The sequence below is a fragment of the Engraulis encrasicolus genome, chromosome 6 (genome assembly GCF_034702125.1).
Source record: "Engraulis encrasicolus isolate BLACKSEA-1 chromosome 6, IST_EnEncr_1.0, whole genome shotgun sequence".
NCBI classification, from domain to species: Eukaryota; Metazoa; Chordata; class Actinopteri; order Clupeiformes; family Engraulidae; genus Engraulis; species Engraulis encrasicolus.
The window spans coordinates 14,341,396-14,361,395 of NC_085862.1; the positions used below are offsets into that span (position 1 = coordinate 14,341,396).

General features: G+C 44.6%; 2 protein-coding genes across 3 annotated transcripts in view; both read right to left on the reverse strand.

Annotated features, from left to right (window-relative positions):
* Window positions 1-16,709, reverse strand: part of fcho1 (FCH and mu domain containing endocytic adaptor 1) — a 71,292-nt gene extending 54,583 nt beyond the window's left edge. The window contains exon 1 of one of the 2 annotated variants that reach the window (XM_063200721.1): window positions 16,533-16,709. The gene's annotated coding sequence lies outside the window, so the exon portion shown is untranslated. Of the gene's footprint in view, window positions 1-15,108; window positions 15,222-16,532 lie in introns of those variants that run through there. The other variant, XM_063200722.1, reaches the window with a different exon arrangement.
* A 1,981-nt stretch (window positions 16,710-18,690) lies between these two features.
* znf692 (zinc finger protein 692) overlaps window positions 18,691-20,000 on the reverse strand; it is an 18,662-nt gene continuing 17,352 nt past the window's right edge. The window contains exon 11 of the mRNA XM_063200387.1: window positions 18,691-19,870. Within this exon, the coding sequence (XP_063056457.1) occupies window positions 19,087-19,870 (784 nt within the window). The 3' untranslated portion in view covers window positions 18,691-19,086. The remainder of the gene's footprint in view (window positions 19,871-20,000) is intronic.

Below are 20,000 nucleotides of genomic sequence, written 5' to 3' on the forward strand. Positions count from 1 at the left end.
AATATTAATAACCAGCATAATTATTATGATCATTAGTGTTGGTGCATTGTTGCATAGATTTCACAGTTTATCTTCTTTTGAAGGAAACAAGTGAATTGCGACTACTATACTTGCTTGACATGTGTTAGATGGATATTATGTAGCATATTTGCTGGAGCTTTGAGTGAGTATAATAAGCAGGATATGGGGACAATGGCCACGTTTACGTGATGTTTCCAGTTACGAATGAATAATAATTCAGAATTAAATAGTTCCAACGAGTTTACATTGCAATTTCATTTCATTCCGAATTGTGAAGCGAAGTGTTTACATTAAGCGTTATATTAAAGTGGAATTAAGTTGTATTACGAATATAATTGAGTTCATTCTGAATTCAACGTCTCATGTTAACGAGGCCATTGTGTTACTGTTGTTGTTGATGCCTTCGGCCCATTTTGCCTCAGGCATCATCTTCATCGGTGGCCAAGGCCAACTAGAACTAGCACATTTAAAATGCTGCCCATGAGCAGAAGCACGCGGCCAAATATGTCTGAGTAGAGATCACTGCTGCGGGCGAGAGGCAAAACTGGACTACTGGGTTACTGACTCCCATGAAACAACAGGCACTTACGCAACGCCACAAACACTGCAATATGGGACCATGAGATCAGGAGGAGTCAAGAGGATCAATCTAGGAGCTCTGGTAATGCATGCAATCTAGGAGCTCCGGTAATGCATGCAATCTAGGAGCTCCGGTAATGCATGCAATCTAGGAGCTCCGGTAATGCATGCAAGTGAACTGAGGAAAGCACCAAGAAGCACTAATTTCAGATGATGGTGGTGACAAAAGCAAGTAAGTAAAGCTTTTAGCGTGTGCAAATGAGAAATGTGTAAATGAGTCACCAGACATTATTATGCATACTAGGGATGCAAATGATTAATCGACTTAAGATTAGTTGTCGAGCAAGAGGTTGCTCGATCAAAATGTATTAATCGCGATTAATCGCTAGAGGGCGCTAGAGACTGTTGAGTAGTTCTAGTTCTAGGCCTATTCAAATCCATGGTGCACAGATTTTATCTATTAAATCGTCATTGCAACTTCTAGAGTTATTGTGGGTCTTTTGGCGATGTGTACTTGAATCTGTGATTATGCCAAGCCCAATGGTGTAAGTTGTTACTGTTTGAATTATGAGAAAAACGATCTTGCAATACAGGCAAATGTCACTGCAAGCAGCATTTCACTGTATGGTTAAGCTTGCTATGTTAGCTTAGCGTGCTAACTAGCGAAATCACAAACGTAGTCATTTCAAATTGTGAGCTGTAATTTTAATCACTAACACCCTGTCAGATATCAAGACTAGTATTAGCTGAACTGGGCATGGTAATATATGACCATGCATGAACAGGAGCACAATCTGTTCAATTCCAGGTGAATCCATGTTAGCTGTAAGTGTTGTTGTCATAGCTCCATTCATTCCCAATGGAGCCTGTTAGCTTATTAGCTCTTCTTACAGACACAGGAAATAGCTTTTTTTTGTTCAGAAACGAACTTTGTTGACATTACTATGCATTATGGACAACAACACACCACCCAAAATATAGCATTTCTTTATTTTGAAGCGTATAAAATTAAAATGCTTGTGGTTGATCATGCTGGCTGGCACACCTATATGCAGACAAGTTCTGAGTCTAATCACGTTTCACTCAACGTTGTCTGTCATCATATCTCAGGCAACAGCAAGGCGACATAGAGGGGGCATGGGGCTACTAGTTCACTCCTGGGTGAAACCAAGCAATGCCCCCCCAAAGGTGGTGTGGAGATGCCATAGAAAACATGTCCGCTTTCTTTTCCTAATGCATAATTACTTGAGGAATAATATTAGATAACATAATACAATATGGGCTAAATGGTCATAATGTAATTCTCATAATATAATTTAATATAACAATATAGGCCTATACTTTTTGAACTCAGTGTTTTAACTATTTAGCTGATATTTTAAAAGGCCCTATGAAATTCAGGTGAAAAAACGCTGCTTATCAATTAATCGAAAGTCGATCGATAACACTATCAACTAATGATTAATGAATTAATCGATAATTTGCATCCCTAATGCATACGTGCCATGGGCTCTAAATTAACACCAGCCAACTGGCCAAATGCTGGTGAAAACCAACTTACCAGCCACTTTCACCCATAAGTGAGTGTGGGCTTGGCTAGTAAGATTAACATGTACTAGCCATTTTGGCTGGTGATGAAAAAAAGTTAATTTAGAGCCCTGCGTACCAATGACATTTTAGTAGTAGCACCTGGCCAGTAGCAGTACTAGCGGCTGGGTGGTGACTAGTCAGGTCAAGAGCAATGCAAGTACTTTCTGAATACGGGAACTCCTCCCACTTTGTCGATAAGCAAACAACCAGAAGCAAACCATGGGAGGCAGGTCAACCATGCCGTTAGGGAAACGTTAATTGTTATGCTCTTGGTCAGACCAAGTCTCGAAGAGATTTGAACGTCGATGATAATCAGGCTAGCTTTAGGTAGGCTGCAGAGGGAAGAGGGAATTGAGTGTTTGGCAACGGCGTGAGTCATGGATGCCCAGAGTGCTAATGTAAGCAGATTCAGTTCAGTGAGGACGTGGCGCTCAGCTCTGCTGTTAGGTCTCCTGATGGCCACACAGGACAGCCCTCGCCCTCACACACAGACACATACACGCACACGCACAGTCCTGAAGCGCTGACATCTCAGAAGTACTGAGTGAGACTGATCTTTAAAAGAGTGTGTGTGTGTGTGTGTGTGTGTGTGTGTGTGTGTGTGTGTGTGTGTGTGTGTGTGTGTGTGTGTGAGAGAGAGACAGAGAGAGAGACACATCATACACACAAAGACAGACAGACTGTGTGAGAGGGTGTGTGTGTGTGTGTGTGTGTCCGTCCAGCATTTTCCACAAAGACTGTGCAAAACAGATCACCAGCCTATCTGCCTATGCCCCACTCCTGAGTAGAAGAGGAAACACTCGTGACGTGACGTGATGTGATGTGAGAATGATTGAGAGTGAGAGATTAAGTGAGTGCGCAACAGCATAGGGATGGTGACAAGATGAGATGGAGAGATTGTGAGGAAGTCAAAGAGCTTGACTGACTGATTGAATGAGAGAGGGTGCACGAGGAAGACCGTGTGCAAGCGAGATCATTTGTGAGTAAGAGCCTGTGTGTGTGTGTGTGTGTGTGTGTGTGTGTGTGTGTGTGTGTGTGTGTGTGTGTGTGTGTGTGTGTGTGTGTGTGTGTGTGTGTGCTAGGCTAACGCCACTACAGCTCTGACAGGAGGCAGATGGATCAGTTGACAAACGAGAGCAGGAGGAAGATGGGGGAAAAAAGAACCAATACCCCACCAGACACACACACACACACCACAACAAAGCATTCTCTGAGTCTACCCAAAAGGCTCTCATGGTCATGATCATCCCTCTTCCTGGCAGTGTTGAAATGGCAGTGCTCAGCTTCCATGGTGGAGAGCTGCTCTTTTCTGCACCATCAGCTCCACAGACCCCCAACCCATCCAGAGATGATTTAGTGACACGTGGCACATGGCACATCCTTGGTTATGGTAGGCTGCTACGGCTACTACGGCCATGCTTGTGATGTCGAACTGTGCCTAGACCAAAACCCCCAAACCTTAACCCGACAGTTACATGGTGCCATTCCGACATGCAGCTATTCCGACATAGATGTCTATTGTCTGAATACCGGCACGTTTCCCACCGAAATCTGCTATGTCTGTGATGTGTGCTATGTTACTCAGGTTTTATGAGTTTAGGGACAGTGCATGCAGTTACCTTAACCCTAACTCCATGGCATGTCAGATGTCGGAATAGCGGTATGTCTGAATAGCGCTTTCCCCCAAACCTGACAGTGACCAATGTGTGTCTGTCGACCAACAAACACGTCGAACTGTGCCTAGACCAAAACCCATTCCTAGCGTGTCCACCAGGCTTGTACGAAATTCCGAATTGAAAGAATTTCAATTCAAAGTAATGCCATAATATCAACACTAGGTGGTGGTGTTCTATGTACTTTCAATGGGTGGTGTAGATTAAATTCAAAGAAATTCAAGGTAATGACACCACCTAATGTTCGTATTATGGCATTACTTTGAATTGAAATTAGGGATGCACGATGTCAAAAATTTCGGCCGATACCGATATCCGATTATGATATTGCGGTTTTGGCCGATGACCGATACCGATGTTTTTCTCTTTTTTTAAAAAAAAGAGATGACAATGATGCAAACAAACAGAATTGTTGAATGTAGTCTTATTTCCAAAAACACTTTTTAACTCCCTGTGATAATTAGATAAAAAATAGAGACAAAATAGAAGACAAACAGTGAAAGTCATCGTCAATTCCATTCTTTTAGAACCGTAACATATAAAAAACAACATCGGCGTTAACATCGGCCCAGTTTTACCCATCAGACCGATGTCCGATGTGTTGAATATCGGCCGATACCGATACATCTGGCCGATACATTGTGCATCCCTAATTGAAATTCATTCAATTCGGAATTTCGTACAAGCCTGGTGTCCACCAACCTAAACCTGACAATTAAGAGATGTTGAGGTGAAAAAATATGGCAGTCCCTTTCCTACTTCCGCATGTCACATGCCACTAAATCATCTAACGCTAGGGACAAATACATGTGAACCCCCTTGCCTCCAATCCACTCCCCATCCATCTCTCCAAGGCAAGCACACCCACCTCCCACCACCCCACTGTCTCTCCATCCCTCCCACCACCTCCCACTCATCCCTCCATCCCTCCCTCTGAGCCCCCCACGGGGCAGAGGGGACTGCAGCCAGGCTGCTAGCAGATTGCTGCTCCCCAGCGAGAGCAGCATGGCAGGCAGGCCAGGCCCCCGCATCACGCCCGCAGCATGGGGGATGAATAATGCATTGGCATGGGGGGAAACTAGATTACCAACACGCCTCAGGGGGAGCGCAGCGCAGCGCGGGGGACCCGACCCGACCCTACCCAGGCCTGGGTACCGGGGACCAGGGAGGCTGCGCATAGCTGCAGGGATGGGAGAGATGGATGGAGGAGTGCCTCGACGGAGCCTGTCTGCTGGTCTGCCTGAGAACCAAACTGCACTTGAGGAACGGGGCCAAATGGGGCACCGTTGGCTTAATTTTTAGGACTGCAACAGACCAAGACCATCAGGAATAGTTTTAAAAGCAAGATTTGTGTGTGTGTGTGTGTGTGTGTGTGTGTGTGTGTGTGTGTGTGTGTGTGTGTGTGTGTGTGTCATTTAGCACAAATCAGAAACGCCAACATAACCCATGGCTTTAAAAATGTATTTCAGATTGAATTCATATACAACCACAAAGTATGTTATGTAATAAAACATACCACTCATCACAAACCTGTCAGATCAGAAATGGATGAAGGAAGTCGAAAGACGGAGAACTAAAATAAGTTTCCGTGGTAACAGCCCGTAAACCATGTTAGCATGCAGATCATGCAGATCAGCCGCCAGACATCCCATAATTCCAGGCCAGGTGTATATGAGGGAAACAGAACAGCAAATAACTCAGGCGAGAAAAGTAATCACCGCTGAGTGCAGCACACACATCTAATGAGAACAGAAATGCAATCAGCAGCACTCAGAGTGTGTTTGCATTTGTGTGTGTGTGTGTGTGTGTGTGTGTGTGTGGTGTGTGTGTCTTAGTGTCAGCTTCTTAAGGCACCCAGGCAGGCAAATGAACAGAGCAGGAGGAGAGAGGAGAGGAGAGAGTAGAGGAGAAGAGGAGGAGAGGAGGTGGTGCTAAGATGGAGATGAGAGGAGGAGAAGGGGGGAGGATGGCGAGAAGAGAAGAGGAAGAGAGCTGGTGGTGTAGAAATAGAGATAAGAGGGGGAGAGGAAGAAGAAGGAGAGGAGGAGAGGACGGAAGGACAGGGGAATAGGAGAGGATGGGAAGAAGGAGAAGAGGAAGAGTAAAGCAAAGAGAAGAAGGACAGGACAGGACAGGACAGCAGGTGGTGGGGAGATGGAGAGGAGGATGAGGAGAGGGGGAGTAGGAGGAAGAGGAGAGGAGATGAGAGGAGAGGAGAGGAGATGAGAGGAGAGGAGATGAGAGGAGAGGAGCGACCAGTTGGTGCAGAGATGGAGAGAAGCAGATGTGGCTCAGGACAGATCAGAGAGGAGAAGAACTGGGGAGAGAGACATGCTTACCTTTATTCTTCGGGACCCACTAGTTTGACGCCCTTTCGGCGTCTGATGTCTTGCGTCACATGGTAATCAAACATTTCAAACAAGCGATTTTAGGGTTAGGGTTAGGTTTAGGGTTAAGGTTAGGGTTAGGATTAGGGTTAGGGTTGTATCACGTAAGACATCAGTACCGAAAGGGCATCAAACTAGTGAGTCCCTATATTCTTCCCTAATCAAACGCCATATTAAATGCATGGTTCCATTTTTCTATCTGTTCATAGCGCAGGGGCTAGCTCTATCATTTATGTGTACTGTCCTGTTAAAAGAAGAGGCAATGCAACACTAGTCTAACACTATATAAATTAAGGGTCAGCAGCAGTTAGTGGATTTTCACGCAAACAGGGACAGTGGGTGACTATGAGGAGAGAAATATTTAAACAGTGTTACGAAGCTGTAATATGAACTTGTGACATTGGATACTTTTCCACTCATAGAAGCAACATGTTTTCATCAGTAAAACTTAATTCTTCAACAACTCAAGACTCATGATCAGCCCTTTGGAACATTAGGAGGATCTCATGCCGTTGCCAAGCAACATTGGACAAAACCTTGTTAGATCGTCTCTGACAAAACTTTGTCTTGCGATTCAGAATTAATAACTGCAAAAACACTGGGTTCAGACTGGTACTGCCGTCAGGTCAATGGACCTGGGTTTGAACTGGTACTGGTACTGAGGACAGCCAGGTCGATAGGCCTACATTAATCATGTGTGTGATGATACACAGGATGTGTACTTTTTGAGCAATGTTGCTGGGCAACAACATAATTTGGCTCCTCATTTTCTGATAAAAACAATTCAGATAATTTATATTCTGCTGATCCAAGTTCTCTTCTCTGATAAAAGTGTTGTAGTGATAATAAACTGTCCAAATAAAATCTTACAGTACCGTTGCCCAAAAGCATTGCTCAAAAAGCCTAGCAATGAATCATCACCTTAAGCTGTGTGTTTCAGGGTAGGGCCCGACCGATATGTTTTTTTCAGGGCCGATACCGATACCGATATTTATGGAAATGGGAGGCCGATAACTGATATGTGCAACCGATATATAGAAATATTGTTCATAATAAAATGTAATGAAATATAAATTATTATTATTATATATACATATATATTTAGTTATAATAATGGACTCTCATGGACCCAAAGTGGGGAGAGCAAAATAGACGACGAATTCAGAACGAAACGGCTGCAAAATTGGTTGTGAAAGTTATACAAACTTATCGGTTGAAATTTATGGAAAGTATGGCCGATACCGATATCCCAAAAATGCTAAATATCGGCCCGATATATCGGTCGTGCCTTATTTCAGGGTCCAAATCAAAGGCACCTCAATGCTAAATGTGGTACAATGCCAAAACACTACAGTATCTTGGTGAAAAGTACCTGTAGTTCTTATCATTCTTGGAACAAACACATACATCAGTTTTCATCACATGGCCAATTTTATTCCATTTTTCTTCAGTTCAGAGGCTGATGAGCCTTGCCATTAGTCTGAAAACACCAGAAAGCAAACGATCCTGCAAGTCATTTTTCTCAGCCTCCCACTCTGGTGTGCCAACATTATGGGAGAGTAATTGATGATGTGCCGGGTGGGTGATATGACAATATATCGTTATCGTGATAGAAACGTGCCCTTTCTCCTTTTTCTCTATCATTTCTTTCGTAATAAACCAATTTTATCCATTATTACAGCGTATATACAATATACCAATTCAATTATAATTGAACATTCTGTGTTGTCACTATGCACGTTCATATAACTGTAAAAAAGATTAATTAAAAAATTCATTTTAAAGAAACATGGTTTTGCAACACGACACAATAAAGAGAAAATAGAGAGAATAATAGAAAACATACGCACTGTAATTGTGGTATATTGTGATATACCATTATCGTGATATAAATCCATTTTGTAATATATCTTTTTCCATATCGCCCAGTACTAGATGGGAGAGTGCTCAAGTACATAAGTTTTTTTTCATGTGGCCAATTTTATTCAATTTTTCTTCGGTTCAGAGGTTGATTAACACCAGAAAGCAAACGATCCTGCAACTAATTTTTCTCTGTCTCCCACTCCGGTGGGCCAACATTACTGTAGGTGGGAGAGTGATTGATGAGATGAGATGAGATGAGATGAGACGAGGTGCTGACCATGTGGGTATTGGCTAACCTGAGATATTGCCTGCTACTCTGCTACACCATGCTACGTGCTGCACGCTCATATGAGGCACATATGGCTTTCAGTCGCTCTTCAGGACCTGAGTATGTAATGCATTATTCAGCAGAGAGAGATCGATTCTGAGTCTTCGGCAAGCCTCTCTGCAGGTAACCAGGACCTCTGGTCATCTAGCGGATGTTGCAGGGCAGCATAACCTAATCCACCCACTATGTAGAAGATGAATTTAGAATTAAAATAAATAACTAAATAAATGAAAAACAACTTAGACAGGGTAAACATACGTTTCCCATGATGTATAGCCTTACTCTCGGCACCTGGTACGTTTCGCCTCAGCCTTCACGATACCAGCTGGGTAGGCCCAACAACTGACACTTTTCGAATGATGCTTGAGTAGAGTAGAGTACACTACACCCCCATACTGCTTTAAGTACCATATAGGTTGGGCTGAATGAAGACAGGACATTTCTGTCTGTGTGTGTGTGTGTGGATGTGGATGTGGCATGTGTGATGTGTGAGTGTGTGTGTGTGTGTGTGTTATAAGTGGCCGCTTGAATTTATTGTTGCTTGTGCAACAACAGCATCTGAACAATCTTGCCAATAAAGCAACTTTGAATTGAATTGAGAGGGGGAGCAAAAGAGAGGGAATATGTGGTTGTGTGTGTGTGTGAGAGAGAGAGAGAGAGAGAACGAGAGAGAGAGAGAGAGAGAGAGAGAGAGAGAGAGAGAGAACGAGAGAGAGTGAGAGAACGAGAGAGAGAGAGAGAGAACGAGAGAGAGAGAGAGAGAGAGAGAGAGAGAGAGAGAGAGAGAGAACGAGAGATAGATAGATAGAAAGAGAGAGATGGAGAGAGATAGAAAGAGAGAGAGAGATAGAGAAAGAGTTAGATAAAGAGTTAGATGAAGAGAGATAAAAAGAGAGATAAAGAGATAAAAACAACAGATAAAGAGAGAAAGATAGAGAGAGATGTAGTTAGAGAGAGAGAGGGAGAGAGAGAGATGTAGTGAGAGAGAGAGAGAGAGAGAGAGAGAGAGAGAGAGAGAGAGAGAGAGAGAGAGAGAGAGAGAGAGAGAGAGAGAGAGATAAAGAGAAGGGTTAGCAGTGCTGGTGATGACCACAGGCCTATTGTCTGGTTGAGAATGTGGGATTTGTTGTGGGGCTATACAGGGCCATCCAGCACTCTCTATGACAGAGGTGGCAGGACACACACACACACACACACACACACACACACACACACACACACACACACACACACACACACACACACACACACACACACACACACACACAGCGTGGCACCAATGATGTAATGGGAGGAGGTGTTTAAAATGTCATCCTTTTTATCTCAAGTTTTGTAGCTTGAACAAGATAAACACAAACAAACACACAAACGACACAAAGTCCACCCAGTCTCATTGCACATCCTATCCGAAAGCAAAAACGACTTGTGTAATATGCTCTGATAAAGACTGATTGCAGTCGAAATGCGTAGGCGTTATCCATTAAAATAAAGGATTTCAAACTTTTTTCACTAAGATCAGTGTGCCTCAGATCATTCAGACTACCACTTTCAACAAGGAACCTTCTGTTTGGACCTTCACATTTTGGAGATAGTCACAAGCCAAATTGCTGAAGTTATCATGTCCTTTCTGAAGAGCACCTGATTCTTTTACTAACAACTGACCCAACGCAGTTATGCAGCACATTCCTTTTCATATTTTTTTACAACTCGTGTAATGTCTGTTCGACATGTTTACAAACTTAGATGATCATGAGACTCTGTATTATATGCTTTTTTTCCCATATCACCCAGCACTATCACAATTATGGATTACTTTATATCATGATAACGACACATGTATACATCGCCATATTGCCCAGCACTTCTCCGCATTACTGCTCCACATTAAAGCAGGTTAATGTATGAATGAGCAGATGGGGAAAGTAAGTCACCCCATTCTACTAGATCCACATATCCTCTCTCTGTCTCTCTCTCTGTAATCCATCATTCTGGGCCACAACAGGCCTCCCGGGATGCCAAGAGGAAGACTTGATCAGACAGACAGACAGACACGCCTGAGGAGCAAGCTCAACAGAACTCCATCAAAAGTAGGCATGGGGCCTGCCATGGCCAAATGGTAAGGCACGCGTCTACCATGCGGCTGACCCGTATTCGACTCCCAGCCCGGGTCCTTTGCCGGCCCTTCCACCGTCTCTCTCTTCCCACTCGCTTCCCGTCACCACCTTCACCGTCCCATCATAAATAAAGTCAAAATGACCAAAAATAAATAAATCTAAAAAAAAGTAGGCATGGCACAGCAGAAACCCATCAAACATAAGTTACCACATCATACTTTAAGTCATGACATGACACAGTACAGTACAAAGCTAGGGATGGGAATTTTGAATAACAGTCAAAACATCAAAGAAGGGTGAACTATGATTACAATTTTGTGCCAAGAAATAAACAAAGGAAAAATAGACCAGGGGTGTCCTTAATTCTTTCCCTGGGACGATGCTGTAGCCATTCCATGACCCAGAATCTATAAGGTAGTTCTACTATTCGGCTATTCGAGTCCACAAGACAACTCTGCTATACAGCCTGCAGTTGAGCTCCACCACCAACCCAGATCTCATGTGTCACGTTGGCTCCTGGACGAGCAGCAGCCTCTGGGCCACTTCCTCCTCCAGCCCATCTGCCATGGAGAGGAGGGGAGATGAGGCACCTCTCTTTAGGGTAGAGTAGAGCAGGCAGAGAGCTCTTTAGGGGAGAGTAGAGCAAACTTTCCTGTTTGCAGATCGCAGGATGAAGAAATTTAAAAGGCGATGACACGGAGTGCGGTGGCTGACTGAGCTAAGATGCCATACCATTACGTCTGCAACCCCGGTGCGATTCCTAACCCAAGGTCCGACCTTTGCCAATCCTTTCTCCATCTCTCTCTCATTTCTTGTCACACTCTCTCACTGTCCTGTACTTAAATAAAGGAGTAAAAACAAAAAACATATCTAAAATAAAAAATAAAAATAAAACAAAATTTTAAAAAAGGTGATGAGGGCAACTTTTTGAGCTGTATTTCTGGGCAACGATACAACAAAATGTTGTTTGGACTTTTTATTACTACAACACTTTCATCAACTTGGACCAGCACCTGACATCATTTCATAATCCTTCCATAAGAAAATTAGAAGCCAAATCATGATGTTGCCCAGCAACAAAAGGTTGTTTTGTGCATCATTAGCTTAGCCCGGGGTTTCCCAAACTGGGTTGCGTAACCTGAATAGATCAATGGCCGATATGTGCACTTTTATACAGCGTTAATTAACATTAAATAGTTTTTAATTGCATGTTGAATTGAAAATATGCATTTCTTATCCATTAATAGATAGATTTTCCAATAATAGTTTGTCCACTAATAGTGCTAGAAATCCACAGGACAGCAAATACATCTAATAACCATACGAGCGAATACTACTACTAACCAAATTGACCACGATTTACATGATGTTTTTAATTCCAAATTAATCATTCAGAATTAAATTGTTCCGTCAACTTTACATTATACATTCATTTAATTAGGAATTGGTAACTGTTTACATGATGGTTTAATTCTGATTAAAACTTATTTCCGCTTTGAAAACAAGTTAATTCTGAATTAAACGTCTTATGTAAATGAGGCTATATGATGGAATCATGTTAACTGTTAACCTGTGGATCTCCTGTTTCTATGCAATGTCCCTTTTGTCTGTGCCCCCCAGTTTGGGAACCCCTGCTCTAAGCCATTGCAAACCCTCTTTCTAGTAACCACACTGCTGACCGCTACAAGGCATGGTGCCAGGCCAGCACAACATATCAACACAGAATACCATGCCAATTCGCTCAATAGATAGAGGGGCAAATACTCTCATGGCAGTTGGTATTATTAGGTATGCATGTCTGCACATAGGCCTGAGTCCTCTGTCAGCCTTTATCTGGGACTGTGGGCCAACTGGGTTCCGGGTTCTAGGCTCCAGGTTCTGTTTCTGTCTGTTGGTGCTTTATACTCCTATGCATGGCATTATGTGCAATAGTCTTTTGATGTTATGTGTGTGTGTATATCCAGCCTTAAAACAAGTCTTGCTCAGGGAATGCAAATAAATTGAATTTCAGTGAAAAGTGAAAATGATGTCCAGTTGTATCCATATCTGACATCAGTAGTGTCCTGGGCCGCAAAGGCAAAGTGCAGTAGCTATGCAAACATTACTGTGCATAGTGAAAATGCTGTACTGCTCGTGTTATACTGCCCGATAGGGCTGCACAATATATTGAAAACGTATCAAAATCGCGATATCAAGAGTGCCGATATGGATATCGCGAAAATGACTTCATTATCGTCAACAAGTAAAAAAAAAAAAAAAAAAACCACTTTCTGTGCAGTCCAATCACTAGCTGAATATCAACAAATGCGCAAGAAGGCCGTCATGACCAAAGCCACGCCCCGCACAGACTGACAAATTAGTGTCAAGAAAAACACTCGCCTATATTTCTAAATATGGTTTAGATATCGTTATCGAGGTATTGCATGCCGTTATCGCATAGTGATTTTTTTTCTGATATCGTGCAGCCCTACTGACCAATCCACCATCTTAAAGTCTTCCTTTTTTTGATCCCTGTATGTACTTCTTATTGGACGACTGCAGAACTTCCCAAGATTCACATCAGAGGTGTGTTTGTGTGTGTGTGAACTCATTATTTACTCTTTTTAAAAAAAAAACCCCTAACCCCTCTTTGCAACTGCACTTGATGTTCTGTATATCTCAAGTGCACTTTGTGTTTGCTTGTGATGTTGGCTTGATTATGTCCTCTTTTGAAAGTCGCTTTGGTTATAAAGCGTCTGCCAAATGCAATGTAATGTAATGTAATGTAATGAATAAAGGCAACACATGTAAATTATGACATGAGCATGAAGTGGAGACATGATGTCAGACAAACATGTGAGAATGGGGCGCTGGCCTTTAGATGAGAGGGTTGCAGGTTCAAATCCCACCCTTACCAGAACCTTCATCCATGGCTGAAGTGTCCTTGAGCAAGACACCTAACACCACATTGCTTTAGGGGCTGTAACCCAATACGTTAAAATAACTAAAGTCGCTTTGGATACAAAAGCGTCAGCTAAGTGACATGTAATGTAAAGAATGAGAAATCAACAGGAGACAATAAAACTGCATCGTGTTCCTTCTCTTCTAGATGAGCTAGCCTTGGTCCCTTCACAGAGGAATATCACACACAACACCACAGACATTGTTTTGGGAACAACCAACCCATTCACAATAACACAAGAGCTCACCACCAAAAAAATCAGAACTACAGTAAGTTACTCACCCTAACAAAGACCACGAAGCTCGAAATGCGTCTTTTTTGCTAAAAAACATGAAACCACAGTGCCAAAGTTTTCCTTCCTTCCTTTAATGTTTGACACCCATAACAGCTGTTTCCTAAGAAGACTTGAGGATCCTTGCAGCGTTTCAATTCCTCTTTTTTCTTTTCCCTTTGAAAAAAAACTGTCATCTGTAAGTATTTTCCCTTAGTGGTCAGTTGGATTGATGGACTCCCTGAGCCCTGCTGTTGCTGCCTGTACCCTGGCCTGCCTCCCGATGAGCAGGGCTCCTTCCCTCCTCCATCTCAGAAGAGCCGGCTCTTTTATTCACACTTCTACGCAAACTCTCTCCACCTTCTCCGTGTTCCACTCTCTCCGTCTTCCCCACTCCCCACCCCCCCCCCCTCTCTCTCTCTCCCTCTCTCTCTCTCCTGACCGCTCACTCTGTTTACTTCTTTCTGTCTGTCTGTCTGTGCATCTCTGGTGACCCCTGTTTGTCTCCCTCCTCTGTATATACAGCCTACTCTACCTCTATTGCGCCCTCTCTACGCCCTTTTTACATTGCATCACATGTAGCAGACACCTTTTATCTAAAGTGGCGTACCGGTATACAGCAACAGTCGTAAATAAATAGCCCAATAAAGTCCACTCATTTGGACGTCCTAAAATCCCATAGTTCAGTTAAGTTACCCCCAACCCCAAGGCTCGCGGTCCAGTCAGTCCACTTCTCCTCATGTAGCCAGCCCTGTCTGCTGTGCTACCCAGCCCCAGTCCCAGCCTCAGGCCAGACCAGCAGGCAGCTGACCAGTTCAGTGCAGTGCTGAATCCCACGCTGGAATTGCTGAGGTAACCAGTATAGTACAGTACAGTGCTGTGCTGTGCTACCCAGCTCCAGCCCCAGCTCTAGCCCCAGCCCCAGCCCCAGCTCCAGCCCCAGCCCAGGAGCCCAGACCAGGCCAGGCCAGGCCAGCAGGCAGCAGGGTGTGAAGCTTCCCTCCCTTTCATGTAGCTGATCTGGCCACCACACTCCAAGTAGCAGCTACCTGATTATGGCCAGACTGGCTCTGCCTCTAAAAAAAACCCACACAGGACTGATTGTGTGCGTGTGTATGAGAGAGAGAGAGCCAGAGGGAGCGAGAGTAAGAGGGCGACAGAGACGGAGAGACAGAGAATCTGTGTGTGTGTGTTTGTTTGTTTGCTTGCTCCTCTTCAGTCAGCGATACACACTCACACACACATGCACACGCGAGTGCGCGCGCACACACACACACGCACGCACACACACACGCGCACGCGCACCCACACACACACACACACCCCCATGAGATCCCTGACCTGAAAACATCCAGCCAGTCAGCCCAGCCGTCCCCAGAGAGCGGCCCAAATAAGCCTCTCTTTTCCAGCCTCCTCCTCTACCACCCTGCCCTCCCTGGACCAGAGCTGCCAGCATTGGGCTCACCATCCATCCTCAATCTGAGAGGAGAGGAGAGGAGAGGAGAGAGGAGGGAAGAGGAGAGGAGGAGAGGAGGAGAGGAGAGGGGACGTGACGGCTCACAGCTAGTCTACATTTTATGGTTGTCATGTCACATAGAGCACATACACACCCAAACAAAAACTCTGCAGTCAAGACCACGGCTCGCCACAGATATTTGGGGCCGTTTCCTCCCTGTTCAGCTCTGCTGACCATAATAGCACTCTATAAACGACTAGATTATATTAATTTATGGATGGTGCCTTATGATGATCAATCATTCAGCCTACAAAAGAGTGACCATAAGACGAACAATCTGCAGTCAAGACCACGGCTGGCTCGCCACAGACATTTGGGGCCGTTTCCTCCCTGTTCAGCACTGCTGACCATATAGCACTCTATAAACGACTAGATGACATTCATTTATGGATGGTGTCTTATGGTGATCAGTCCTTCAGCCTCCAAAGATTGACCATAAGACGACTTAGAATTCACATATGGACTATTGTCAATGGATGCAATACGCCATCTGATAAATTTGACAAATAAAGCCTTGGTTTACATCAGCATTGCCCAAAACTGGGTCTTTAAAGGGCCAAGTTTATAACATTTCTCAAAGATTGACTACTTCCAGTTAAGATACAGACATACAGGCACACACCTTAGCAAAAGCACCATCGAGGGCTCAGCAGTTATTTATTGTGTACATGCATTATTCCCAATGAGTTTTCGTGCATTGTTCCCACAACCAGAATTACACGAAACAGCACTTATCTCCTCTCATGGCAAACAGGGACATTATACGTGCGGGATTGGCACCCTTTACCATATGAAAATTATACTCTGGCTACATAGTTGGGTTTGGCAACATTGTGGCCAAATTAACAACACGTTAACATCAGAACTAATATCAGAACTTTACATGTCCCGCCCCGTCTCGCCACTAGGTTAGATGCACAGACAGACTTCTTGCACACCTCACGCAATTAATTAAGAGAATATTTTAAATGTGCATGCATGTATTGTTGATGTGATGGATACACTCGTTTGGAAATTCAATCTCTCAAACACAGAAACACTTTTCAAGCTACCGTAACCCGGCCGATGTTAGGATGCTCTTTTTACGGTCTGTGTAGTAGAAACAGTAGCTGGTTGCTGCTGGCTAACAGATATGATCATGTTCCCGCTAACCAACGCTATCTAACGTTTCCTGAAAAACAGCAACGCGTTCAGTTTGTCCTCGAACAAGTCTTTCAATATATTAGAATAACGCAGCATTTTGGTTTACCTTGATGATTTGTCCTCCTGGACAAAGGCGAGTATCATTTTCCCCCTCTTCCACCAGAGAAGCGGTCCTGTCCGTTCCACGCTGTACGGCACTACAAAATACTAGAGCTCTTCTACTAGCTTCAGTTTCATGGAACAGTTGTCAATGTCCCCGACAACCCCTCCCACCTCTAACCTAATTGGTTGTCGTCCTGTTGCAGTCCAACGAGAGAGGGGACTAAACTGTAGGCATGGTAACCCCTGAGAGGCGTGTTTCTTTGGACAGCATTTCAGCCAATGGCATTGCCCTCTTCATTTCTGTGGCACAGCCCACCTGTTACATTGTGCCACTATTGGCTAATAAACCAATTTTTGTCTACACTTCACGATTTGGGTAATTGAACTGCATTTTGCAGTCTTGTGTAAAATATCGGTAAGAAACTTACTGCAGTGGCTAAAATGAACCCAATGAATGCAAAAAAGTTTTTATTGTTGTTTTTTATGTACCCCACAAATCAAAATGCAAAATGCAAATAGGAAATGGACATAAATCAATAACATAATCAGTCATGTTTGTGTACAGCCAAACAAAGCTTTAAGCCATATGATATGTAACGCTTTAGTTTTTGCATATCAAACTCCTGATATGTAATTGAAAGGAGCATAAATCCAGCACTCACAACAATTACCTTTGGGACACAGGTTGAGGACAAAGGTTGAGGTGAGGAGACTGCATAAGTTCTTTTGAAAAGACAGCGACTCCCTAACCTCACGTTATTTACACAAAACACAAAAGACCCTCACACCCCTCAGCAGACGCTGCTGGTACCATCAACGAAAGGTTAACAGGACACAATACTGGACAGGATAGAGGAGGCCACATGCTGCGGGCGTCAGGCCAGGCTGAGGGGGGCTACTACGGCCAGCCCTGATGGTCAGCGCTGAGTCCTCTGTATTTGGAGGTCAGAGGTGGAGACAGGAGCGGATTATGATTCCATGGGCCCCTGGGCCATACAGCACGAAAGGCCCCCCTCCATGGGCCCCTGGGTCATACAGCAAGAAAGGCTCCCCTCCATTAGCCTGATTATCATCGACTTTCAAATCTCTGAGAATCGGTCTGACCATGAGCATAAAAATTAACATTTCCCACATGGCATGGTTGACAAGCTTCCTTTGGTTTGCTAATGGTTGTTTGCTTCCTGACAAAAAGAGGGAGGAGTTCCCGATTTTTCGGGAGCTCAGAAAGTACTTTCATTGCTCTTGATCGACATCGCTGAAGGTGTTGCATCTCTAGGAGGGCACGGCCTGGCTACCCCAACATGGGATGACGAGATTCCAAAAAATTGGGTGTCCAGCAAAGATGTTGGAGAGGTTTTGTTGTTTTGTTGTTGTGAAAATATGGTAGTTAAAAGTGCAGATTTTCCACAATATGAAAACATAAATATAGACCAATAATGTGTGTGGGTTTTTTTGTGTAGCGAGGAGGCTTGGGCTTCAGGCCTCCCTTTGCTCTTACTGGCCCGTGCAGTAATCGGTAATTGGGTGGAGACTTTAGGAGGTTGAAACATTGTAGTGTGTCCCTTCTGCTTGCTGTGTATTCAGTACAGGTGATTTTACAACTAATTTGACTTCCTGCCTAATGACTAAGTGTGCTCATCATGATTGGCTGCTTGGATGGTTGGATGGTAGATGGTTGCATTCTGCATCTCAGATCTCGAGAAGTTTGCTCTCACCGTTCAGGATTTGAACCCTTAAAGGACCAGTTCAGTCAATTTCAATATGCTGTTGTATTGCTCACGCTACCCTTGACTTGTCAGTTCCCGGTGATGCCACATTTTTCGGCTCAGCCCTTTCCGAGATATGAGCTATTCTAATGGGGGCAGCGTTTGTTTACATTTTAAAACAATGTAACATAGGCCTACTCTAAATATTTTCTCAAAAGGTACCGCTGTTTGCTAGTTGTCAGTTGATGTTGTATAACTTTTTGGATGTTTTTGGGTATAAATAAAAATGTTTTTTTGAAATGTTAACAAAGTGCTGCCCCCATTACAATGACCAGGATCTCGGAAAAGGCTGAAGAAGAAAAAAAAAATCTGGGTTACTGACAAGTCCAGGGTAGTGTGAGCATTACAACTGCATGTTGAAATTGACTGAACTGGTCCATTTCTGCTGGAGGCAATGACGTCTATTATTGTGTAGAGTTCAGTGGCTGGAGGTTATGCCTTGTTGCCTTGTCCACACGGCTGGGAAGTGTTAGTTTGGAATCTCCACTCCTGCCGAAGATTGCGCCTTGTCCACATGCTTTACTTGACACTGGTGTCATAACAGTGTCAAGACAGTGTCATAAACATTATGTCAAGGTCATAAACATTATGTCAAGGTCATAAACGTTTCATGGTCATTAAACGTCCTTCACATAAGCGACACTGTTATATGACACCATCATGTCATATGTTTGACAATGCATATATTGTTTGGGTTGTCCTTAACATAAGCGACACTGTTATGACACGGTCATGTCATATGTTTGACATTGCAAGCTGTTTCTTATCAGTCTGATCAATGCTGCCTTTCCTCTAAGGTGAGTCATGCACTGGTTCCACAGCGGCTGACGGAGGACAGAGGAGAAGAGGAGAGCCAGGAGGAGGAGGAGAGACCAGGACGGGGGAGGCAGGGGGAAGCACCAGGAGAGGAGAGCCAGGAGGAGGAGGAGAGACCAGGACGGGGGAGGCAGGGGGAGGAGGAGAGACCAGGAGAGGAGAGCCAGGAGGAGGAGAGACCAGGACGGGGGAGGCAGGAGGGCCAAGGACCAGGACTGGAGGAGAGGTGTGAGGGCTGGGCAGAGGAGAGGTGTTAAGGCTGGGCGAAGGAGGGGAATGTGTTGGAGGTAAAGGGGACACAGGAGCAGGGCAGGGGGCAGGGACAGGATCCGGATCAAGGCCAGGGGCAGGGGCAGGGTTGGGGTTAAGGACAGCGGCAGGAGCAGGGGGGAAACTGGTACCAGAGACAGGGGCAGGAGCGGCAGGGGGGACACTGGGGCCAGAGACAAGGGCAGCATCAGGATCAGGAGCAGGGCAGGGGTCAAGGACAGGATCAAGGGCAGGGTCGGTTACAGTGGCGAGAGCAGGGGGGACACTGGGGCCAGAGACCGGGGCAGTAGCCGCAGGTGGGACACTGCTGGGGCCAGCGGCTGCGTGGTCGGGGTGGCTCTTGCTGCGGTGAGCGGTGACGTTGTCCCTCTTCTCGAAGCGGCGTCCGCAGATGTCACAGGGGAACTTGTATCCGCTCTCGGCGTTGTGTTTCTTCATGTGCCAGTTGAGCGAGGCCTTCTGGTTGCAGGTGAAGCCACACACCTCACACCTGGCGGAGAGGAGCGGGGGAGGGGAGGGGAGGAGACACGGAGACTTGTAATCACACAGCTGGAATTCACAAGAACACACACACACACACGCTAACACACATATCCTGCAGCAAGCGTATCAAGGGCCTA